Source organism: Cyphomyrmex costatus, unplaced genomic scaffold (assembly GCF_001594065.2).
Source record: "Cyphomyrmex costatus isolate MS0001 unplaced genomic scaffold, Ccosl1.0 scaffold241, whole genome shotgun sequence".
NCBI classification, from domain to species: domain Eukaryota; kingdom Metazoa; phylum Arthropoda; class Insecta; order Hymenoptera; family Formicidae; genus Cyphomyrmex; species Cyphomyrmex costatus.
The window spans coordinates 824,632-850,940 of NW_017276489.1; the positions used below are offsets into that span (position 1 = coordinate 824,632).

The 26,309-nt window shown below is 35.4% G+C and overlaps 3 protein-coding genes across 3 annotated transcripts in view; 1 reads left to right on the plus strand and 2 right to left on the minus strand.

Moving 5' to 3' along the window:
- Positions 1 to 803, plus strand: part of LOC108774252 (uncharacterized) — an 8,554-nt gene extending 7,751 nt beyond the window's left edge. Inside the window, exons 15-16 of the mRNA XM_018540314.1 lie at positions 86 to 303; positions 581 to 803. Coding sequence (XP_018395816.1) covers positions 86 to 303; positions 581 to 803 — 441 coding nt within the window. The remainder of the gene's footprint in view (positions 1 to 85; positions 304 to 580) is intronic.
- A 1,717-nt stretch (positions 804 to 2,520) lies between these two features.
- On the minus strand, positions 2,521 to 5,311 carry Fic (FIC domain protein adenylyltransferase). The gene is made up of 4 exons (XM_018540365.1): positions 4,990 to 5,311; positions 3,577 to 4,252; positions 3,277 to 3,483; positions 2,521 to 3,174 (listed from the first exon to the last, which is right to left on the minus strand). Exons 1-4 carry the CDS (start codon positions 5,192 to 5,194, stop codon positions 2,799 to 2,801), a joined length of 1,464 nt encoding a protein of 487 aa, XP_018395867.1. The 5' UTR covers positions 5,195 to 5,311; the 3' UTR covers positions 2,521 to 2,798.
- A 2,854-nt stretch (positions 5,312 to 8,165) lies between these two features.
- LOC108774253 (hormonally up-regulated neu tumor-associated kinase) overlaps positions 8,166 to 26,309 on the minus strand; it is a 48,596-nt gene continuing 30,452 nt past the window's right edge. Inside the window, exons 4-8 of the mRNA XM_018540315.1 lie at positions 12,216 to 12,277; positions 11,528 to 11,657; positions 9,606 to 9,795; positions 9,396 to 9,505; positions 8,166 to 8,301 (exon numbers count right to left, since the gene is read on the minus strand). Of these exons, the coding sequence (XP_018395817.1) occupies positions 8,166 to 8,301; positions 9,396 to 9,505; positions 9,606 to 9,795; positions 11,528 to 11,657; positions 12,216 to 12,277 (628 nt within the window). The remainder of the gene's footprint in view (positions 8,302 to 9,395; positions 9,506 to 9,605; positions 9,796 to 11,527; positions 11,658 to 12,215; positions 12,278 to 26,309) is intronic.

A 26,309-nucleotide genomic window follows, 5' to 3' on the forward strand; every position in this document is an offset into this window, starting at 1 on the left:
TATATATATATATATATATATAAGTTAATACTATTGTGTTGTGTAAATTTTGATTAATTGGTGAAATTTTTATTCATTGATATAGATAATGTTATCATTTCAACAATATCAAAAGGTTGATACTTATCTTGCGAAGGTAATCGAGAAAGATCCAAAGTGTGCACTTGCCTATATAAACAGAGGTCTTATACAACTTTGTAACGGTAATATTGGTAAAAGTATGGAATATATACACAAAGCGATAAAGATTGATGAAAAGTTCGGACTGCCTTATGAAATATTAGGAATCATCGAAACAAAAAAGTATGTTTTTAGTATAATTATTCCTAATTACTATTTTACGTTGAAAAATTTTAATGCTCCAAATCAATCCAATACGTAATTTAGGTTCGGTTTTTCATTATCTGGTATGTTTATCTAATAATGGGTTTCATATATAATAATGTCATGAGTAAACCTATCGAGGGAAACTTATTGGTTAAATTTAACCACAAGTTATCCAGGAAATGAAAAACTAGGCTTTGCACAAAGAATCTGAAAATATTTTAATTAAAATATTTAAATCCCTTTTTTCTTTCAGAGGAAATCTAGAGGATGCGATAAGGTTATTTGACAAAGCTATAATATACTCTACTACATTCAAGGAAGTGCTAACCATTTGCAAAGAGAAAATTGCAACAAAAATTGAACTTTATATAAGGAATCAATTAGACATAGAACATACTCCCCGCTTATTTCAGTCGTTCTCTCGATTCAGTGATATACATATTGAAGCAGAACTCTTGGATTGTTTAATCAGTTAAGATTTTTATTTTTACTAAGGGATATCACAATTTAGAGATATTCTATATATAAAGGATGTCTTGAAGATTAAAAGATTAAAGTATTCATTATTTTATACCACATTATTTCGTATTAAGTTTAAGTTTGTAATGACACTTTATATTGTTAATTGTATTTGAACTATAAAGAAAATAGTGATATTAGTTATATTATCAATGCTATTAAAGCAAAAAATATGTATAATCACTTAAGGACTATTATTATTTTTACAAGATACCAAATACAAAAATAAATAACAAAAGGCGATATCAAAATGTCATCATGTAAAGTATGTAAGTTATTGTATGTTCAATACGCACTAATTACTGCTTCAACCCTTTATTGTCCTTTATCATTTATTTTTGTATTTGATTATCAAAATTAAAAGTTTTAAAATATTTTTGTTAACCTGTGAAATTTGTAAAACACTAATTATTTTATTTTGTGAGTTTTTTTTATGTTTGCGCAAATATTCGTTTTGTTTAAGTAAGTTTATATTCCTAAATCTTATTTTTTTAAGTACGAAATATGTTTTGTTTTGATCCTTTTAGGGTAAATTGCTAATTACAAACACATCAGTACAAACATCTGGCTTTTTATATTAAGTAGCATTATCTTTCTTCTTTCTAATCCTTCCCTTTTCATGCTTTGTAGCATATCGCCTTTCTTCCAAAAATTCAACTTTTTTTTATACTTCTATTTTATTGGCAAACCATATCATTTCGCACGTGTATATATTTAAAAAAAATATTTTTTTTGTGTTATGTTGTACGAAAATTAAAAGTGGAATTTTTTCCCTGAATTTTTATGTTAATTATCAAAGTGAGATTAATAATTTTAAATGTTTACGCGCGCGCCTCAGGTTGTAAAAAATCATTTTATTACATTATTGCTTCAACAGTTCATATTTAGTAAAAAACTATTTTCTCTAAATGATGTTTCTCAATTTATCTAGTTTATAATATTCATGTGAATATTTATAATTAATTTTATATATTTAAAATATTTTTTTAATTTATATTTTTCACAATCTAGTCGATACAAAATTCAGATTTATTCTGTCGGTAAATCTATCGGAAGCGATACAATCGTACGTATACAATTGATTATGCTTTATAATTATCAAGAAAATAGATGAAAAAGAAGAAAGTACATTTTCTTTAATTATAAAAAAATGTTTCAAAGATTTTATATATATTTCGATTATTGAATTATTCTTATATTGCAACGGTGCCCAAGTTTTGCTTTAAAGTCGTGAAAGAATGTAATGGACCTAGATTTTGTTTGTGAGCGCTCGCTACTTTTGTATTCTTCTAGATCATCTAAATTTAATTAGAATATACCAATAACAACAAATACGTACTTAATCCAATGAATGCATCCAATATTAGCGCACTTCGAAATTTATTCAAAAAATACTAGAATCATTAGACTTATTTTTTGTCGCTGCACTAACATTTTTTTTCTATTGTTTTTCCTTCAATCTTCAAATATATATCTATTTTAAGTACAACAAATGTAGATTAATTCAACTGAAAAGAACAACCTTTTATATACATTATATTATTATATACATATGATATTCATTAATTGATAGGATTGTCCACGTCGCTAATTTAATATTAGAATATACATATTTCGCAATTTATATTTATTATATACATTATAAATATAATTTTTGTACTGAACAAAGTGGAAGAAAGATTCGTCGTATTTACATGGATACACGATAAAATTGGCAGCTTATAAGTAACAATACATTTAGATCACATGTCAACAGGCACAGAGCAGAGGATATGTGCACACTTCAGCTCTAATACCATGGATAAATTTCTTAAATTATCAATCTTAAAATCATGTATGTTATTTAAGCTTAGTTTAACTTTTTTTAAAATTGGAATTATCAATAAATAATATCAAGTATAAATAATATTAACGCTCTTTGGTCTCAAAAATACTTTAGACGCTACTTGAAATTAGTTTTCACAATCATTTTCTAGTACATTATTTTCTATTTCATTATCTTCTAGAATAATTGTATTGTGCTTTTCTGTAAATAATGTCTCTTGACTCAGTGCAGGAACTTGTCGAGAAAATTCGCTGGTCGCCCATAAAAATAAATCCAATGTCTGCTCTGTGCACTCCGCTATGAATCTCACAAAAGGTCGAACATCTCCGGCGTTGGCTAGTTGTAAATATTCATAATATTTATGGCGATGCTGTTTGTGAATAATAACAGGAGGATATCCAGCTTGCATGAGAATCATATTCATAAGCAAGCGGGACGTTCTGCCATTTCCATCAGTGAATGGATGTATGTGCACCAGTTTATAATGCGCGAGAGCTGCATACCTGTAAATTTTTCTAATTAATGTCCATTTGTTGAATCTTATCATAAAATCTCAGCTAAAAATGCAATAAGAATATAAATGTATACATATGAAATTTCCACACCTCACTGGATGCATTCTGATGGCTTGTTCATTGTTCAACCATAATACAAATTCCTCCATCAAATAATGTATATCGCCAGGACCTGGAGGTATATGGCCACCAACGTATACTTGAGTCCTTCGAAATTGTCCACCTTCGACAGGATCTACATGTCCAAGCACTCGCCTATGTATTTCTAGTATATCTTTTATAGAGATGGACCCTACTCTGAAATATAATTACATAGATAATGAATAATAAACTAATAACAATGAAAATATCTTTGTCGCTTATGCAAAATATTATGCTCTATAAACTTACCTATTAACCAAGGTCGCATTAATATATTTCATAGCAGCGTCTAATCCAAGGATTTCATTATGTTCATCAATACTCTTTCCGGAGACTGCGATACGTGTTTCAACTATAGCTCTCGTTTGTGCAAGATTCATAGTATTTCCTTCAATCCCGACTGTATGATAAATATGTTGGAAGTAAGCCTCCTTTTTAGCGCGTATTAATGCAGCATTGTTATCAGGTATGTTGGATAGTGTATTCCTCTTGTCATCAATTCGTCTAAGCATTATTCTGTCATGTTCTTCGACAACACGGGCTGTTCTCTGACTATTTATTAAAGCACCTTCGTGATTCGGTTTATAAGTTAAAGCACGCACATAAAATTCATTAGCTTTTATCACATTGTTCTGGGTATGTTCCAAAAATTCCCCATAATGATTCAAAACATCTGGATGACAGGGTGCTAATGCCACTGCATGTTGAAACAATTTTATAGCTTTTTCCTGCTTACCAGATAATCTCATATCTAGAGCTAAGTGCAAAGATGCCAGAGCCTCTGTTATCGACGCTGCAGAACATTGAACCTTACCAAGTTCAGTGTTGCTTTGTGAAATGGTGAGTGTATGATCATCATAAACATTCAAAATACCTTCTGAGGAAAGCGGCACAAACACAGAACGACCGTGATAAAATTCCTGTTCTAGAAAAAATAGAATAAATTTATGACTTTAACTGTATTTAAATCATAGCTTGCAAATGATAGCATCACAACTATAAAACGAGAGACATCTTGTGATTCTTTCTAGCAAAAGATAGTATAACACAGTGATCATTTCATCTTTGTATAACATTAGCAAACAACAAGGATGTAATGAATGTTTTCCACTTAATAACACAAGTCAACACAAACATTATTCTATCTTTCTTAGCATTCAATAAATAACAAAAATAGGATGTCACTTGTATCGACTTGTGTCACCATATAGAAAGCATCCAATTATTTACTGTGTTACACTGTATCATCTATAGCTGCTTTTCTTTCAGTAGACACAGTTGATACAAACATCATTGTGTTCTTCTGACGCTCAATGAATAACAAAACAGTACAACACTTGTATTAATTGTATCAAAAGTAAGGATCTGAGCATAAGAATTGTCATAATACTTAAGAGACTAAAGTTGTAGACTTAAGTTGTAGACATAAGTAACACACAAGCTTTGACAACTTGTTGTTTCCAATAGGTGGCAACAAGTCGCATGTCATATGCCAAAGCTTATGCATTGCTTACATCTATAACTTAAGTCTAAAAGTAAACGTTACGACAATTTTTGTGCTCAGCCCTAAAGAAGTTCTTGATGCAAATTGGCAGAAAAGGTAGGCAACATAGAGTTGTACAATCTCTCGCTGAAGGGGCAGATATACCAGTTGCAACTCACCTGTGGAATCGGTGGACAGGCCGCCTATGTATTTTGACAGCAACGTGCTGATAACAGCGATGACAATCCCAAGAATGAAAACGGCAGGGATGAGGAGTTTCGGTGTCATACCGCTCATGGGGTTCGTGGCATCCCCGCGTTTCACGTTCACGTGAGAGGTCTTTCCATTATGTACGTAATAATCGTAAAAGCATGCCGGTAGCATCTCTCCTCGCAGCAGTTCTTAACGGTTTTACTTTGGATGGCAAAGCGTGGCATGCTTGTCAACCGTGTCACTCGCTCGAACATACGTATGTACCCATGTGACGCAACGCGTCTTGACTTGTCTTGGTCTCTGTCTCTCTCGCCAACGACACCAGCCGAAGTGATGCGTCCATGTGGTTCGACCTGATTGGCCGATGCTTGAGCGTTCCGCGAACCGCACGCGCCATTGGCTCTTGCGTTTCGTATTCCGTTATTCCGCGAGTTTATCTTCCTTTTATATACACTTTCTAATATCTTTAAAAAAATGCAATGCTTTTGAAAAGTTTATTGTAATATTCGCACGTTCGAGATTTACAACACGACGCTTTTTTGCTAATAGTTACATCGATAATTTTTGTTCGACCGTCGATCATATTTACCGACTGACGTGCGACTTATTTCAAACGTTTCAGCGCGCGGCGGTCTTTCGTTTTCTATCCCTTTGCCGCGATATCCTAAAATTGCCAGGTTGAAACACGTTTTATAACTCTTGCATACAGAACGCGGCGACGACGCTTATGGCTCCAGCACACCGGACGCGGAAACGCGCGGCAAAATGTGACACGGTAGCCAATGAACATGTAGGAGCTGTAAGCTCATTGGTTACCGCGTCACATTTTGCCGCGCGGCAAGCGTTTCTGCGTCCAGTGTGCTGGAGTCATTACTGTGCTGTGGAAAACTGGTCAATTTACCGCTTTTCTATAAAAGCAAAAGAATTGATTACTGCGGCAATTTTCCCGATAAGCACGATAAACGTTCTTTGTGTGGCAACCATTGGTTTTTATCTTTTAGTCCGGAGTGGTCCGAAGCGTAGGTATATGTCGTTCGAATTCAAAATATGGTGTTTGTCCAGTTTCACAACTCACGGTTAATTCTTAACTGAAGGTTCAACTTATTTCTCATCTTTTTTCAATTCTAAAAAGTAAAAAAAGAGATAAATGAAGAATAAATTAAATCTTGGTTAAGAGAGTTAACCATGAAACTAGATGAAACTAGGCTTGTATGGTTATATGACTAAAATTAATGCGTTAAAATCTATGCACGTTTATTGCAGCTCGAGTGTAGAGCGCGGTATGCGTTTCGTATCGTATTTCGTGAAGAAAATTTGTCGTGCAGCCACTCAAGATGCCACTTCATTTCCGAAAAGTATGGCGTTGGTCAACAGAAAGTGCTGGATGAATTTTAGGTAAGTACTATAAACTGCTTGTATTGTTATATAATTATTCACCGTTGATATTATTCTTAGCGAAAATAAAATTGTATGATTGAAATGTGCTAAACTCTATAATTATAACGCCTGTCTTTTTGCAGCTTGAGCGTACAGCACGATATATGGATGCGTTTTATATCGTATCTCGTATACGGGAGAGAGAAAATGGACTATTTTGTTTCCGAAAAGGGCGGTGTCAGTCAGCAACGGAATGTGCTCAACAGATTTTAGGTATTAACTGCTTATATTGCATCAACTCAATATAGAATGGCACCTTTACCAAACAACATTTCTAATATTATCATCATTTTTTTCTCTTATTATCAAAAATTCTGTTTGGTTTCGCTAAAATCCTATTTTGGTCTTTTGTTGGTTTTGACGTTTGACCAAAGCATTTTTCTCTATATGTTTTTCAGTTGTACATTAGGCTTATTACATAGACTTAACAGTTACATTGTCGAGTGTGAAATTATAATGTTGATATGTTATGTTACTGTTAGTTTAGTGGGAAAAAGTATAATTACATCGTTTTTTAATTATTGCAGAGTATTTTGATTATATCACCAACATACTCCTACTATAGCTTCTATTTATTCATTGCAACGTGCTTGTTGGAGTATATTGGAGCATGTTGGAGCATGTTGAAACATATTAGAGCATGTTGAAATAAGTAACGCGAATAAATATATAAAAAGAAAATTCTGAGCTATCACAAAAAAAAAGTCTGAGCTATCACAAAAAATCCAGTAAACCAGTCAGCGTAGTTAGCAAGTTATACAAATTCTAGCATAACAGCTAGAGATTGCCAATATAGAAGCAAACTGAAAAAAGCACTGTGCGTAAACTCAAATTAAATTTAAGAAGATCAACAGAAGTGTAAACAAAATTTCTATTAACCCTACAACACAGACCTCCAAGAAACGTGCCGTTGACGTCCAGAGGACGTTGGCATCTTAAAGGCCTCCCTACACGGTCAGTAATACTGAGTCAGTATTACTGATCAGTATTACTGACAGTATGCATTAGGTTTTACAATCTTATACGATCAGGTATTATTAACAATATTTCACTTCAGCTTGACGTGATTTGACGTATATTATTATCTATGGCGACATGGATCTTAAGGAAAAAGCATGTATTTAAATCCAAATCATTGTCAATATTCTATGTCAATCCATTAATATTAACCACACACAATCAATAATATTGTCAGTTCGTTGATACTGACAGTATTACTGACCGTGTACAGAGGCCTTAAGGACATCCCTAGGATATATCCCAGATAAAATGTGCTATTAGGGAGAAGATATAAATTAGAGTACAAAACGTAAAAGAGAAGTTTATCTGTTAAAACAATTATTCTAATTTACGTTTTTTTAGAATGTTTTGTTAATGCTCCTCTTTTTATTCGCATTATGATTTGATTTTCATTTTCATTAAAAACATAATATACAAGTATAATATTATATTATATAAAGGTAATCCTTGTTTATGTATGAGTTAGAGAACAGTTTTTATTAATAAGTTTTTACTAATAAGTGAAAAATGTTACAAGATATTACGTACTAGTTTTATTAGTCAGATTATTACACGAAAAATAATACAAGATAGCTCTATAATGATAGTCATTTGTTAAATGAATTCAATTTTGACCTGTTGAGATTCTTTAATGCATTACAAATAATTTAACGAGATTAACAGCTAATCTCGATACATATACATTTCACCGGATTTCTATTTGCCATTTTGCATACTTCGTTCTAAAGGCGTCTTTTATAGCTTCATGTATCTCTTTTAATTCTTGCACTACCAATTCGACATCGCCATGGTGGAGCAAGTATCTTTTTATGAAAACTCTCCTGAAAAATATAATAATGTAGTCTATAAATATTAAAACTAGACCGGCTTATTTAACTGTAAATGCTATTAATTTTTTATGAGTGACACAATTAGGTATTGCTTAGAAAATTAATTTTACATAGCTTTTGGAGTTTTTATTTAAAAATATAGAATCTTACTTTAATTCGCGAAGCAGGCATGCTTTCGCTACTAACACGTGAATAAGTTTGCAAAGGACTGGAAATAAGTTTCGAAGGACTGGGAATTATTTCGCAGTTTGCTTCACAGGTCCTAGAGACACCACCTTTTTTCTCCATTTTTTTGGAAATACTACTAAATGTTGAACTTCTCGACTTTGTTTCGTTTCTGTTGACAATCAAAGCAATTAACATAATAACTGTAACAGGCCTTTATATTATATAGATTAGTTATATGCAAAATTTGAGATGAGAAATGAGTTAAGTTTTTACATACATACTATGTAGCTTTATAATGCTATATAATATGGTGAACGAAAGATGTCATTGGTAAACACAAGATTTAATAATAGTGGATTTTTATGAACTATGTTGTACCACAAAGGTGTAAAATTTATGCTTATACGTATAATTTTTAACACAACATAACTTAAAAACTATTATGCATTATTAAGCATTGTGTCTATGACACCTTTTGTTCATCAAATTATATAAAAATTAACTCATTTCATCATAACATTCAATATAAATATATTGTAAATATAGGATCCTTTAATACGTGGCTAATACGAGGATAAGCTGTAGCTGTAAGTACAATAAAATTTCAAATATGTTTTGAGTATTCTTCTCTTTTCTTACCTACGTACAATTCAACTCTTCGAAAGTTTTTGAAAAAAAAGAAAAAAGGTTGAAGTTTTATTGTATATACATCCACATTTTAAGCTTATGGCCTTATATTAAATATACTTATATTTAAATATACTTTTTATTGGCTTTATGTTAAATGTATACTTTTTACTGGTCCGAATTTATTTACATTAAATATGTACTTTTTATACAAACGCGAATAATGTTATTCACAATTAATGTATGTCTATTATATGTGAAAAAATTCTACTTTTAGCACTCTATCATACCTGTACAATCGTCGATCTGAAAGCTTATCGCCCTGAGTTTTTGTAATTTGCGGCACACGACATTGCTGGGGCGTTAAAGACATGGTATTCATGGTATCGTAACGAATCCCCTGAAAAGAGAAATTAACAATGACTATAAGGGACTCTGTGTGATCGACGTGATCGTAATCATTGGACTGAAAGATATAGGGTAAGGAAGTCGAATTTTACGTAATTTCTTCGTTCCTCGGAAGAGTGATTTTCGTTTCCGGAGCGGCATCGCCAGTTCCACGTCGTAGAACCGTGTAATGAAGATTTTTTGACTGATCGATCTTGCACCTGGTTGTGTCGCATGACGATTATACCATCGATATTGTCAGAGTTTCCGGATGTATCATTTCGTAAATTATTTTTCGCCATTCTATATCAATATAGTAAAGAAATATCTTCATGCTATTGAATAGTTCTGCAAAAATATATTACTAACATATATAGAGTTTTTTTTATAAGTAAAGAATTTTTCTTTTTCGTCGCTATACTTATATAAATATATATATAAGATATTTTAAATTATTATTTAATTTAACGAAATAATAGTAATGTAATAAAATAGGAATAATATACATATATAATGTGGAATAAAATAAATAAGTCTGTTATAAAGGAAATCTACAATTAAGCTTCAGTAAGCTTTAAATTTTATTTAAATCTAAATTCTGCTGGATTTTTCTCTCTGAAAATAATATCGATTACGTACGAAATATTTTTTAAAAGAACACTTTTTCAAAATTTGTATTTTGAAAAACGTACATAATTATACTTTATATATTTAAATGTCACCTGATAGTTATAGCTGACGATGAAATGTCTTCAGTTCGACATGTAGAATTTCGAAGAAGTCTTGATGGAAGGTGATAAACGGTAGCGGCTTGTAATTTGTGCTTTCTATTAAATATAAAAGTTTACACATTTGGATATGAATAAATTATAACGTGTGTGAAAGAATTTTTCTGTAAAATATCTTTCCTTAATTGTGGCGTACTTACTTAATATTATACATGCCGCCAATTTTTCCATACTTTCGTCTCATTATTTCAGCCTCGACGGCAGCCGTGGTTGTTCGCATTGCCGTCGCGATCTCGTTCACTATCTACAATAATTAGCGATGCAATCCCCTTACACGAGTATTTCGTATGGCGTTACTAATTGGCGTATATTTTAAAGTCGACCAAAAAACCGCAGAGTAAATGCGGCAGTAAAATTGAAAATTCAGTGCATAATAACGCAGGACATGCAGCCAGCATGAAAATAAGAGGGTTTATTAAAATTGAAAATTTTACCACGAATATAACAAAAGCATGGATTTGTTAAAACTGATAAATCTACCGTGAACAATAGAAGTATTATATTTTCAGGGAAACAAATTAAAATAATTTGAAATGTGGTTTAAAAAAATATTGAAATACATCAAAGTTTGAAAAAAAAATGATTCTTTGAGAATAAAATTAAAAATATCGAATACAGAATTTAAAAAATCGTAAATATAATGTACGCCGTTATTTTCTATGCATGTTTTCCAAATTCCTCAATTATGATAGAGAATTGTGGAGTATCTTGCATATATAGGTATTACCGAGACGTGATTGGAAACGTTCAAGTCTTTCTCAGAGCGAAAATGAAAGTTGTTCTTCGATGTCACGAGGATCCAAGGGTGATCAAGGATCTCTCGAATAGTGATTCTTTCGCGAGACGATGGAATGAGCAAGCGGTTTATTAAGTTTTTGCATTCGATTGACGTTTGGTACATAGCTTTTTCCTGGATCGACGTCAAGCCCCTATTGATTTGGATCATCAGCCTCCGTCGACGTTCCTCTGACGACGTCCATTCGTCGCGGGGGCACATGAATGGAAGTCGACCGATAGTCATTCCATATAAAATGACTCCTCTGTTTGTCACATCATAGTATAGTGTTTAAACGTTTCGCCAAAAAGAGTGCTTTTATATGTACTTTTATATGTACATAGGTATTGCATTAATAATTGAAGCCAAACTGCCAAATTTATAATATTTCTTGATGCTGTATGATGTTTGAGTTACTTTTTTTTTTTAAAACAAAATAAAATTTAATAAAATAAAATCTGGATTTACTTACAGACTCCACAAATCTACTTCCGGTCCGTATCGTTTACCTACGACAAAGAGTTCGGGAGCAGCATACTCCGGAGATCCGCAGTGCGTTCGTAGAGGATCATCGCTGGCATAAATATTGCTGAGACCAAAATCTATAATCGTGGAAAACATCTGTCATTGAACTGGTAAGTTTTCTTTATAAATAAGATTTTTAACCTTCGATTGCTGTTAAAGCTAAATTAATTATCCGCGATTCTAATATTTAATTATTAAATTATATAATAAATATTCTTTTCTTTTTATAAATAAAAAATATTATATCCATAAAAATAAGAAATATTTTACATTTTATTTATAATATAATATTTTTGTTGCCTTGAGATCAGATGATAAACCGTAGGAATATATGTATATAGCAGTCGAAGGTCATTAAGAATAACGGGCATTATGTTTCTGCGTAATTATATAAATTGCGGCCAATTTCATCGTAAGTGCAATTTTTTATGCGGAGCTCTGCCGAGCACAGGTGGATCTGATTTCACGCTCGAAAATCAAGCGTCACGCGAGCGGAAACATTATAGTTGCGATTTTCGCGGTGCACGCTAATCTACGCGGTTCGATCGATGGCGATTGCCACAATCACCGCGACCATAATGTTCTCTAGTCCCGCGTGATACGTCGACGTCCGTGTATACACGTCTGCCTCTCACCCACTATCTTGATCTGTTCCTTGCGTTCGTCTTGCAATACGATGTTCTCCATTTTAAGATCTCTGCAACAAAATCATAAAAATTAAAGAGAGGTTTGATCTCAATGCCTCTTAAATAAAATATTTCAAAATGTTATACATTATTATATTATAAAATATATTTTTTACATTTAAAGTAATAATGCTATTATTTATATATGTTATCATATATTCTAATCTTGTAGTATGTTTTATATACATAATAAAGTAACTCTACAATTGTGTACATAATTATAATAATTAAATAATAATATGTATGTAATTAAATATATATAATTTATGTATATACACAATCTAGAGTCACTTGACGTTTTTTTTTTGATAGACAAATATAAATTGATTTATTTCTAAAGAAAATTTATTCTTTATCAAACGCACTCTACAACTCAATATACATTAAATATTCAAATTTTAAACTATTCAATTAATCCGTTTCGAAAAATTTAGATTTAAATATAACAGGTTTCATTATTTGATTACATTTTATTTTCTTATATAGTGCTTTGATATTTTACTTAATTAAAGAAATAAGTGTCAAGATTTGATTAAAGGAATTACGATTAGAATAGTTATTTTTTTCTTTCGTGATGTTATCTCGTTCTACTGATTTCGAGATTACGATTTTTTGGGATCTACCGTATCTCTCTGATAGAGTAAGGATTACGCAGGCGGAGATTGCAGGCGGGTGAATGCAAAAAAAGTCCGCGCCGTATGCATATGCAATGCGTGTGCAGTTTGCACGATCACGTAGCGCGAGATTAACGCTCTCGGCGCAAGAACCTCGTGGCCCTGACCATCGCGCGAAGGTCTCTTTGCTCGTATCGCCGTCTACGAGCGCGGCTCGCGGACCTTGCAAATTGTCGTTTCGTCGGCATGACGGCCTCCCGGCCTCTCGATGATGTCGAGTTCTTTCTTTTCTCGATCTTGGATACCTTTGATGAGATGTCAACGAAATGGAAACAATATCTTCGAAATTTAACGATTCGTCTCTCAATGTGGACTTAATTCTTATCTAAATGTAATTTTTCCACTAACGTTGTAAGATTTGCATAATTTTTCCTTAGAAAAGATTGTATAGATAATTCTGTACATTTATATCGAATATAAATTGTATGCAAACGGAAGTAATTTCTCATTTTTGTGGTACTTTTTTAAAAATTTGCGACATTAGTGAAAGTTAGTTAAGAAAATATCTTCACAAATAAACTGCCAAAGAATTTAGAAATAAATAGAACGTGTGTTACATTTTGTAGAATCGATCTCCAATTGCGGAGGTATCGATACAAAAAGTGATATCAAAATTTCTACAGCTAAGGCTAGCTGTCATCGGGATCAGGCGGCAACGGCCCTGTATAGCTTATCCGTGGCAGAGACCTTGGGACCTTGAAACACATCATTAAAATCGCATCGCCAGCGCGCGCGATGCGAGAGTGGAGTCAGTATGCGCTTTGGGTGTCGCTAATAAGTAATAAAAGAGGACTCGCTCCTCGGAACACGTGCCCGCGGCGAGGTTAATACCGTCACGGGATGCAAGGCGCTCTCGCCGGGGTCGTTACACGTTGGCGGAATCTAGAACGTCCGCAGCATTTTTCTTTATCCCCCGCGACTGGCCATCTTCCATCCGAATCAGGATTATCAGGAATCGTTCGAATCTCGCGAATACAAATTCCTCAAAACGTTCACCCAAAGAAAAAACGTGATGAAATAAAACAATGAACGGTTTCTCCAAGTAGTTTGTTCGTGTTGCTTGAAATTTCTAAACATTTTTTACTTAAAGCGAAACAAATATATACGTTTGAGCGTTGCAGAAAGAAAGAAAGTAAAGATTCTGCAAATGCAAAAAAGAAGCTTGTGAAACAAGAAATAAGAATTAATTAAATAGGGGAAATTTAAAATAGTGATATGTGTACAATCTTACTTTTTTCTAAAAATACAGAAATTTTTACACAAAACAAGCGAAGAAAAAACCTTATTCAATGAAAATTGAATAGAAATTTTATATGAGTATATATAATTTGTGTTTATATTACTGGAAAGTTCAACAAGCATAACATTTTAAGTATAAGACATGATAGATGTAATCTATGACATGAAACGTTCAATTCCATGATATCAATTTTATATTTCTTTTCTATACGATTTCATAATGCCAGTTAACAAATAACTGACGAGAATCAATTAAAATCAGGAAGGACATAATTACATTATTATCAGTGTACAATCTTGTAATCAGCACTTCACGTTATCAATCTTACGGTAGAATTAACTTAAAAATACGATATGTTAAGTAGTAATTTAAGTCGAGATATCGAAGGAAGGTATATCCATACTCCGATAATCAAAGTATGGTGTATGTATACACTGTATACGGTATTCTAATACTGAATCGTGAGTATCGCCGGTTTCGAGCGGATGTACCAAGCGCGGCCTCCGAACGATGCGTTTCTGCTGCATCCTCGACTGCTGCGGGATAATAGTCGAAACGACCCTGAAGCCGAGGCCACGGTTGTTCGTTGGCCTGGGCGATTACGTTTCTTTTCCATCGTCGTAGAAGCCGCCGCGGCAGCGCGCGTTCCTGGGAACGTGCGTTCGCGACGAACTTTCGCGACAGATCGCACGAGATCCGATTAAGCTTGCGCTTATCCCGCGTCCGTTTGCAATCGCGCGAACATAATTGCCAGCGTAAAGCGACAGGTGGTCTCGCGGGTCTGATAGAAAAAAAAAAATAAGAGACCTAACAAAAAGCGCGAAATACGTCCCGTATGCCCCGGCGCCGTTAACGATCGTCCCTTCTCTCGCCACCTCTCGCTCTGCGAAAATAAACTCGCGCGGCCCGTGACAAAAGTGATCGATGAACACGGCGATCCAGATATTCCTGGTGATCCACGGACGAGCGACGGTGAAGATGAGTTCGTGTATTGTAAGATGGAGCCACGGGTTGTATTCGTGGAAGATTGCATTCTGCGCAGTATTCTCCGTTGCGTCGTCGATAAGAATTTTCCTTTCTGTTGTAAATAAAAGACGAAAACTTTGGCCGAGATTTTTGTTTCGTAGTCTTTCGATATAATTTGCTTTGTTAGTTAAATATATTATATTTATTTCATCATGTGTTTATTAATATTTTAATATAGATCTCATAGATGTAGACTGGCAACAAATAAAGTTGTGTATTCTTTAGATTTAGAAGATTATATTTCTCTCTTTACAAAAATTCGAAAATGCGTTTTGCGCATGTATGACACATACTATATATTAGTTATATATGTTTCAATGAGATTATCTCTTCCTATAATTTTGCAAAGTCTTATTTTATATACTTTTTATACCTGCATTTTATATTTTCAAAGACAACCTTATTTTGTACTACATTACAATATATCAGTTTTAATTCTGATGTAATGTTAATACACCGTATATGTTTAACTGATATGCTTAATGTACATTTCCGGACACTTAAGAAAGAATAGCATCCGAAAAGGTTTTTGTAAATTCTTTGGAGTGGAATTTCATTTTAAAAAGTGAAAATGAAATCATCCTTAAAAAAGAGTGGCTCAATTTTCAATCTTTGAGAGTAAGATCTCTAAAAGTTTTAAAGAATATGTTTCTCTTTTCATTTTTCGTCGGACATTGTTTTTTTTTATGCTGAAACTGTATTTAAGATATTTTACACAGATAATATTAATTATGTACTTTAAAAAATAGTCGGTGTCTATATATTCTCATTGTGTTAATATCATAATATGAATTTAACATCGAACACAATGAGAATTATAATACGGACATCGTACGGGTGTTAATCCATATACCGATACTTTTTAGAATGTGTGAATGCCTTAGTTTCTATTATAAGCATATACTTTTTTTTATTATTATAAGCACTTACTATTCCACATATATAAATTCTAGGTATTTAAACATCTAGAAAATAATTGCATTTGCATTGAACTTCACGGACAGTTTTGAAAGGCAGATGTTTTGAAGATTTTTGCTCTCATAATTCGACCTGTTCCGAAGATCCTGCTTTTACGAATTTATTGCTAATTGACAGTTATCTTTTACGTATCGCCGAACAAAGTGATAGTATCGTATACGTTTTCACAGACACGTTTCACCTCCTCGCGCTCGTAAACGCTCGCGCGCGCGTCCGATGCACCCGCTCGACTCGGATGCGCGCATCCGTAAGTACTTAAATTTAATTGCCGGCCATGACCGTTACATCGCGGCAGTTATTTCGGTCTTAATAACCCGGGTCCACCGAGCTGTCATTTGGTTGAGCGGGGTCATGTCCGTGTTACGAGTCGCGAAATCGCCGCGCGAAGATGTGCAAGGCCAAAACATGCGAAACAGAGCGGGCGTAGAACAGAGCGGGCGATTTATCGATCCTTTTGCAAATAAATATTCGATACGAGGCGCCGCATTGATATGCACATAAGCATGAAATAGGCACGAGAGATATTTGGGATGCGATGCTCGAGGCGAGGTTTTAATAAACCGTCCATTGCGCATCTGGACTCGTATATGATAAACCGGTCCGCGCGCGAGATGCTTACGGAAAATAATTCGGGCAGTTTAGTGGAGAAAACCGCGTGAACATGTTCACAATTTATTCATATAAAGTGCGTTTTCATGATTGAGCAAATCTGCCATTTGTTCCATTTAGAGGAAAACATCTCAATATTTAATTATAACAAGTTCTTTGGAGTGAACTGGGAATAAATCTTTTTCAAAAAGTCTTACGACTTCTAGGAAAAGCCTTGAGTGCTCTTTGTTTTAATATTAAAAATTCATTAATAATAATTATACCGAGAGAAAAATGTTCGATATTTATGACAACTATAATTGCAGGATAAAATAATTAGGATCATTTTTATGGTTATTGTTAAAAGTAATAATTTTTATTACTAACATTATATAGCAGTAACTATGAAAAAGGAGCTCTCTCTTAACCGTAATTATTTTACTATACAATTATAGTCGTAAACACTTTTCTCTCAATATAATAATTTTATTTATAGAGATTTGAAAAATCAAGTGATATTTTTAGTCATATTAGATATAGGTATATATATTTTTATATATAAACTTTTAAAATACATTTTGTTCAAAATTTGTAATTTTTAGAAAACGAGAAAAACAGAAACTACACACACACACACACACAAAAAGCTATACACTTTACAAAAAATAACAATATGTCATAATCAGTAGAATGTGACCTATTAAATAAAATTGCTGGGAACAATTGCTAAAATTGTTAAACAAATGTATTTCGTTTGTCTCTAGTTAAAAAATATAATGTACACACACTTCGAAATATTTATATTTTTTTCAGTATTTAAATTGAAAATAACAAAAAAAATTTTCTGAATACCTTAGTGTAGCTTATAATGCGTCTATCAACACTACTCCATCTCTAACTAAAATAAATAAAATTTTAGACGAAACGCATTTTGAATGTCTGCTCTTCATTTGTATAATGTCGAGTATTGATTCGTTCCTGTTTTTGCAGCTGATTTATATTCGATTCCAATAAATCGCGAAAGAATACGCTTTAATTTCGAAGACTGATGAAGAAATTTACTAAATTTTTTATAAGTATATGCATCGATGAATTACACTGCGATCAGGCATAACGATGAAAGATCGTGACGATGACGACGCATCCATTGGTTCGTCGACCGTAATTCGTGCGTATCTTATTTTTCCAGCTGGCACCCCGCGCCGATTCAGTGCCACAAACAACGAGAACAAAACGAGTCCGCGGCTTTATCTCTTCTTAATACTCATCGTTTATCAGCCAATCGATACGTGCGCGGTATCTTTTTCCGGCGTGAACGATGACGCGATCTTTTCAGTCAAGTATCAGTAGCACCTGGCCGCGTTCGAGGGCGCTCATTCGCGATTGTTAACTTAACTCTTTCATCGCTGCAAATGCAGAGTTACATTAAATGAGAACCCCGAGAGCGGTTTTAAATATTTTAAAAGTTTCTGACGAAATTAACCGTCCTTTGTATTCACACTTAAATATTTTCCGATTGTTGTATTCACGATTCCTGGACTACTGTTATTACTGGTCGAATCGAACTCGAAGATCAAGAACCATTAAAAGAAAGGAAAAAGTTAAAAATGCATTCAGCTGGGATTGAAAATTCTCACGATAACGACGTAACCCGATCGTTAGAACGGCTATCGCTTTTTTCGCACACGATTTTTTCTTGTAATTATTTCAAGGTTTATATCAGCTGTTAATGATCAGTATCGAACTTTATTCGCCTTTGCTCCCTGGCTATATAATCTTCCGTTATTACACGATAAAACGATATTAATGTTAATTAGCAGTCAACTCGCGTTAGTGCTGTAGGGTTACTAAAGGCTTCACTTGTAATACCGAGAGATTATATGGCTAATACGCAAAAACAAACAACACACAATGTGATAGTCATTAAAACTGAGATATAAGTTTTATTTACAATAGTTATGAATGTAATGGGTAATATACGAATATTATACGAAGGAGCTAAAATTAGCAATATCTTGTTAAGGATTTCGATACAATCGGTTAAAAGTATTGGCCAAAAAATTTTGGTGAATATACCCTGAAATTAACTGCTAGAAAAAAACAAAACAATAAATAATTTTTGGCTTATAATATAATAGCTTATGTAGCGCAACAATCATATTTTGCTATATCTATGTAGTTTTAGGTAAATAATTTTTAAATGAATAAAAGAGAGAGTGGATGAATAAACTTTTGCGCAAATATTAAAATTTTATTAGTATGTGTAACAAATTTTATTTAATTCGTCATTTTCTCACAAAATTTGCAAATAAATACTAGAAAATGTAATTTTACATAATACCCAGGGTAAATAAAATAATTAAAAATAATTAAATAATTAAACCAACGATAGAATATGTTCAAATCTTACAGAGATATTTAAAACGCAATAAAATAATTTATGAAAGTTTCATATTGTTGATAATGTTTTGAGATGTGACATCATGTTAAACGCGTTAAAATAACCCACGCAAAATTAATCTTTTAACCCCCCCCCTCGTGTTTGTTTGTTTTATTATCAAGATCAAAAAGTCGAAATTGTTTAATATTCTTTTTCCAAAATTCAGTGACTCCAAAAGCGTCTATTTGCACATTTTTAAGTATGTGAAAGAGTACTTAAATATATTTAGGAATATATATTGAGAGCGAAAGGGTTAAATATCTTTCGCAGGTAATCGGTATGATATCGTGATTCGTGCATTGCCAATGCATCGTGCGGCTCCTCTCTTTTTTTGCCCTTAGCAGGGGCCACGATGCGTGGGCGGAAGGGATCCAGCCAGACGGGGTCATCGGCCATTCCTTGCGTTTCGCCCTTCTCATGCGCAGATACGCGTCTTCGTGGTCGCAAGTCTACATCGCGTGCAAATTAATCCTAATAAACTTTTTAAAACTAAAAAAGCAAACTAAAATTTATTATTACACTGCAAAATATATGAAGGAAATATACAACAGGATACATAGATACAAGATTCCAAATTCTTACATGTCTCTCCTCTTAAATATTATGTTTTATAATACACTTACGTAAAGCAGAAAATAGCATAAGATATAAAATGTCAAATTAAGTTTCTCCTACAAAGATAACTTTAGCTCTATGAAGAGAGCTCTTCGTTTCTACAAAAATAGCATCATAGAAAATGTGTGGATCTGTTTTTTCGATTTATTAAAAAAAGAAGTTGAGATACCTCACTTTACGACTATTTATCGTCATTATTTCATTGCTCTTTGGGGAATAGCGGTTATCGTTTCATGTATTAGTTTGAAACGGACCTAAGCTGAACTAGTACTAGGATTCAACCTACATAGCTCACATAAAGAGTGGCTTCTACGAGATGACATGTAATCTACGGGCCACAAGGTTCCGACGGGAGGTTAAAGGCGGGTCGCTTCTCGAATACCGCGAGAATTATTGTCGGTGAAGCGGTTTAATTTTCAAACGCGTTTGCGGTCGTTTCAGTGCGAGCTGTAATTTCCGTGCCGCGCCATCCGCCATACGCCATCGTGGGTGGCGTGACGCGAAATCGGCGGTATACCGAGGCGGTAACGGTAGCGATAAAAATATGCCGCGTCTCCCGATGCTTTACGATTATTGTTACGCGCAGTCGGCAGTCGCGACTAGAGTCGGAAATTTCTGAAGCCCGAGGGCGAAAGGTTTATCGCAACTGTTTCGCGTTGTATCGCGACAATCGCACAGTTACCACGATATGAAAAATAAATGACTAAACGAGGTTCATAAATAAAGTCCCGTGATAAATCTAATAACCAGACGACAAACGTTTTCTGCCTTTAACGAAGCCACTCCTAATAGCAAAAATTTCTCTCCATCGTAAACAACAACTCAGCGTTGAGTTTAATTAAAGTTTGAATTGATCGAAACACGAAATTTGTGCGATATCAATTAGTTGTTCAGTAAAAAAATATATGCGAGAATATTAACAACGTTATTTCTATCAAGTATACTTAATCTAGATCTGAAATATTATCTTAATATGTTTATATATTATTAACAGAGAATCTCCCTCTCTCTCTCTTTCTCTCTCTCTCGTTTTCTTTAGTTCTTGACAATGCTGTTCTTGATAATGTTGTTTGTGCTGATTCTACAATATTAAAATCATCGTTCTTTTTCATCGTATTCTTGGTACGCGATAGTGACTGATGGTACATTTCTCTTGGTTTAGTACAACTTGCTGAACTCATAACACCACAAAGCTCTTTCAAAAAAATATGTATAAAAAGAAACATGCGCGTCAAAACCCGTGATGTCGAGTATAATTTAGTCGAGCGTCGAGTCGATTCAATAAACAGGATGAACAAGACGTTCGATGAACCCGACGATGACGTGCATCCTTCGGAGGAGGATGCAGACGCTGCGGGACGGCAAAAGAAGAAATGGTCGAGAGACGGAAAGGTAGAATGAAAAAAGACACGTGGAGAAGAAGGGAAGCGGTGAGAGGGCGGGGGGGGGAGGGGGAGGGGGGGAGGGAGGAGGACAGGGTCGAGAGGCGGCGACGGCGCGGTCGGGGTAAACCGGCGCGGAAAAAACTCGGAGTAATTTACAACAATCGTAAACGTAAGCGCAGGCGCAGCCGGCTTGATTCATAGTGATTGCCTAACGGAACCAGCGCGAAAATTTACTCGCACGCTACTCGTCGCCGACACCCAACATACTCCCGTCGAAAAATGACATCTGCATTCGGCCATCGTCACTGGCATGCTGCGCTCATCAGTCGCAACAATAATTTATTCGCGCAGATTCGCTCCGTCTTGAGTTTAGTCTCAAGAAATTATCTTTATATCAAATTAGAATCTCTATGTTAAAATATTTCGATAGATAGTAACAAGGAGAGGACCGAGTAGTGTAGACACGGATTTCGCCTAACTTTAAAAATGTCTTACTGTTCCATTAATTCATGAGCAAGTAGTACGACATAATATTCAATATTGGCGAGAAATTTTCATCGAAAGTTTCTCTCATACGCCTTTATTATATTTTTTATAAACTTTTACGAAATTTACATTTTATTCACACGATCCCATTCTGCAGCTCTTTATGACTGTAATAATATCATCGCGATCATTAAGTAACCATAAATAGAGTTCTAAGTAAATTACGAGGCAACGTATGTAATAGAAAAATTATTATAATTATAACATTATTTTAATGCCTGCAACCGCATACAAATAATATCGGTTCGGAATTTAATTAAAAACTGCAAAACTTTCGATGCAAAGTTCTTGCGGATATTTGAATATTGCATTACGCCACTTACTCAGCATAAATTAGAGGGGAGTGAGATACTAAAACATATTTAAAGTTAGTCGAAATTCGTGTGTACACTACTCGGCCCTCCCCTTGTAAACATTGCGAGACCCTAGAGAGAAGTGAATCGTCGAAGATTTCCTTGGCGCGACTCGGAATATCAATCTTGGCGCCGTTTCTTTGACATTTAATTTCACCTTTGTGAATCGTTGTCGATTAAAGATCTCCAAGTAGAACCTGATTCGATTGAAATTATATCGGTTACGATTTGATTTAATCAATTCTGATTTATAAATGAGAAAGTCGTGGTAACAGGTAATATTTCTGTTACACACTGTGTCTCACCCTACATACGTACGTGTCCGAGGCACGCGCGTGGGTGCACGTGGACACGTATTTGTCCACATGCACCGGCTGCGATCATCGCCCGTAACGAAGGGCTCGCGTTCGCGCGATGGCAATTATCTCGAGGCGAATTCGCAATTAAACGAGACGATATAATTTATCGGTGGACCAGTTGCTCTCGCGAAAAGGAGGTTGCAGACAGTGGGCTTTTTAGAGGAGGGGACGGATAGAGGGATGGGTCCAGCCGACGTGGCGCGGGCCCCCTCCGTGGGTTAATTTATTAATCAAACCTGTTTCAGGACACCTTCCACTCGCCGGGAGTGGCCCGTACGCGCTCGCCATGTAATTGATAATAAATATAACGCGGGTCGTTTTACTTACTGGCGTCGACTGCTCGTCGTCGAGAACGTCGAGGCGGAGAACACGGTCACGGCGATACACACCTGGTGTGTGACGGTGCATCCGTGCGATGCACACGGCTGAAAGGGATTTAAAGCCGTGCTCCGATACGTCTGCTGCGTAAATAGCCGTGTCGTCGTGCGTAATCATCTGGATATATGAACTCCGCTAGAATAAACTACGAGAGCGGAGGCATAAATCTCACTTTCTCTCTCTCTCTCTCTCTCTCTCTCTTCACACTCATTGCTTGCTCGGGTCGTCGTGCATCACCGTATCTGCCGCGTATTTGTATTTGAATTAGGCGTGGGAAATTAAACTTTCTACACGTATACACACGCGAGAAAGGATTACGCGCGATCAGAAAAATGCCGATGCACCCTATCGCGAGCGTGCGAATCGATGTGCTGGATTAACACGTCGGGTGGTTCGAATGCGATATTGAACGCTGGTGGAAGCGTTGCGTACAGGATATCTCATAAATCTTATAAAATTTGCGATTTTTATCCCATACGAGGTTTTCAAATTTTTATTTTATTTTCGATACTAATTATCTCGATAGTCAAACTTTATAGCTTATAAATCATTCGTGAAAGTGAATTAAAAGTTAACTCGTAAACAAAATATACGCGTTTATTTTGCATTTGCATTCTGCAACTATATATTTTCGATAGGAAAGTTTCAAGTTCGAGGGGAATATCAACGAGAAGATTTTGACGAAGATTCGCATTTTCCAAAGCTCATCTCATGCTTATCCGTACGATAACTTTCGAACGTGCCTCGATATTCGACCTCCAAATCGCGGCTTTACCTCAAACTGCCTACGTGCTCGCCGATCGTCCATTTCTGAAAGTCTCTTCTGGTTTGAGTTTCGCGAAGAACTTTTCATATATTCTATTATATGTAGTTGTTTCTTTTTATTACTGCCTAACGCAATTGTAATAAATCACAGTGTTTAAGTCCGCGGTCGTTCTCCTGGCGCTTTTCTGGAATCAGCAGTTCCGTGAAACGGTAAGGATGCCCTCGTCAAATGGATCGCCCCCCCGTGAAATTCGCGTTTGCGCTCGCGTGGAAACGTATTTCGCGATCGTTTCGATTTTTCTCGGTTTGTTGACGGCCGGCAGCGAAAAAAAGCCGGATGGCCCGTCCGGTGAATTATGGCTGCTCGGAAGGGGCCTGGAAGCACCATTAAATGTGACGTCGTATAATAACCGCATTAATATTGTAACGAGCGTCGATGCTCTCGCCCCGATCCAACGTACATCGTATATCGAGGCACATACATCACCCCGTTTCTCTTTTCTTTGGCCTCGCTCTTCCTTTCTCTCTTGCGAGTCGGAGGAAAAAGGATGACGAAATCCATGGGACAGAGCGAGAAGGAGAGCTTCCTGATTTGGATGCGGGTTGCAGGCGCCGATGACCTCGGATCGCCACCCTGGGGGGTCTTGAGGATCCTACTATCCTCACGGTTCGTTCAAGAGTGTATAAGAGAATGGACATCGGTGCCGAGAAGAGAAGAGCGAGGGATTTTGAAATATCGCATGGAATATGTAAATGGCAGGCGAGAAGGATTTTTCGATTTGCGATGGGACCACCGAGTTCTTTCCGGTGATATATACATGGCGCCCTGGATTCTTTCTTCTCTTGAATCTTGCCGGATCCCCTTCGAGGTTTATCATTTAAATTATACACGATTAATCCACGCACACACGTGTACAAATATCAAGTTGGAAATTTTGAAAGATTACACTTTCATGATGGCTCGTTTTATAAAGTAGAGTAGAGAAAGCGACACATTTTCTCTAACATCATGCTTAATACTTTTATTAATGAAGATCATTAAGAAGAAGATAATGCTTAATGCATATCGTATTTGCGTTGATATAGAAAAATCATAAGTCACAAAATCAGTAATTTTTGTTGCTTATAACGTTTTTTATTATTAAAATTATATGCACATATTTGCTTGGTTATACCGTAATGTTCTTCAATGTATAGCGTTTCGATAAAAAAAATTGTTTACAACGCGCATTTTTATGAAAGTTAAGCATTCAATTGAATTAAGATACACAAAGCGTTCTGTTCCTGTAGTGTGGTATTTATTTAAAAATTAAGATAGTAAATGTGCATAACTTCATTTTTCTTTTCATATTGTGTTTCTGCAATATATATATATTCATATTTATGTATGTATTTCTTTAAAAGTGTCATTTTCAAAATTCGAACACTGCAAGTCCTACCAATTTTTGACTTGTCTCACTTTTTTCTATTAACGCGACGATAATTTAACTCCATTTTCGCAGTGACTATGATGTAACATTTATTTCGGAGTTTCGATTTTACAGGAAGAGCTCATAATAAATGCTATATAGTCATCATATTAATAGAAAAATCAGCGTGTAACATCTTGGATGTTCGGCTGCAATAAACGAAGACAGAAAAAATCCGCGATTTCGGTTTCGATCCATTAAGCCTTAACTGAGGAGTCGAATAAATCACAAAGGGTGGCCGGTGAGCGAATCGACGCGCGTCGCTTCGTTGGGACAAGCGGGGAGAAAGCGTACAGTAGAGGAAAATCGGGTGGTACACACGTCGAAGATGAGCGCGGATACATCATGGTGTACGAGGGTTTGAACGGGGGCTTCGGTCGAAACCCAGGGGTCGAAGCCGTGGAATATTTATGGCGACCGTGCGGCTCCTATTTTTATTTGGTACGAGAAATCGCGCTTGCGGAGAGCTCGCGGGAAACCCGAAAATATACCCCCGTTATTTCGCTTTATCTCTGGCCTATCCGGACTCCTTCTCCTCCCCCGTCTTTTCATCCGGCCCTTTTTATTCAGCTCATCGTCCTCTGTCACGTGTTTTCGCACGTCCCTACGTGCAGCTTCATCTCACTCTCAGTCTCTTTTCGCGCTGGATTGTAGGGAAAAACGTTAGCGCGCGTCTTTTACCGTGAAAAGGTCCCTTTTATCTTCGCGCCGAGGATCTGCCGAGTCTTTGAACGTCACCAGCGAGACATGCTAATGCTCGTTGGCGCGATGAAATCCCGGATTTCAATAAAAGCGATAGCCATCCCCTTTGCGATTCTTTTGTTTACCGTCTAACTTACATATGGATGTATAGAAAATATAGCTTATACGTGTGTTCAATGCTCTATGGTTGTCTATACGGTAAGTTACATTTGAGATCATTCCGTGAATCGGAAACGTGAAAATATGTTTTGTTGTAATAATCTTTCAAGTACGATTTGTCCGTAAATAGGATGGCAAATTTAAATGACAATACCTCAAAGAAATCAATAAATAAATCACGGTACTTAAACAGCCGGCAGTCACCCGACATTCGAACCATTCACCATTCTTCTGCTTAAATCCGCGCAACCGAGTCAGCAATTAATTTTAAGCTCGAATTCACAATAAGCCAGATTGACGCGCATTCCATGGCCATGATAATTGCGAAAAGAGAGAGAGAGAGAGAGAGAGAGAGAGAGAGAGAGA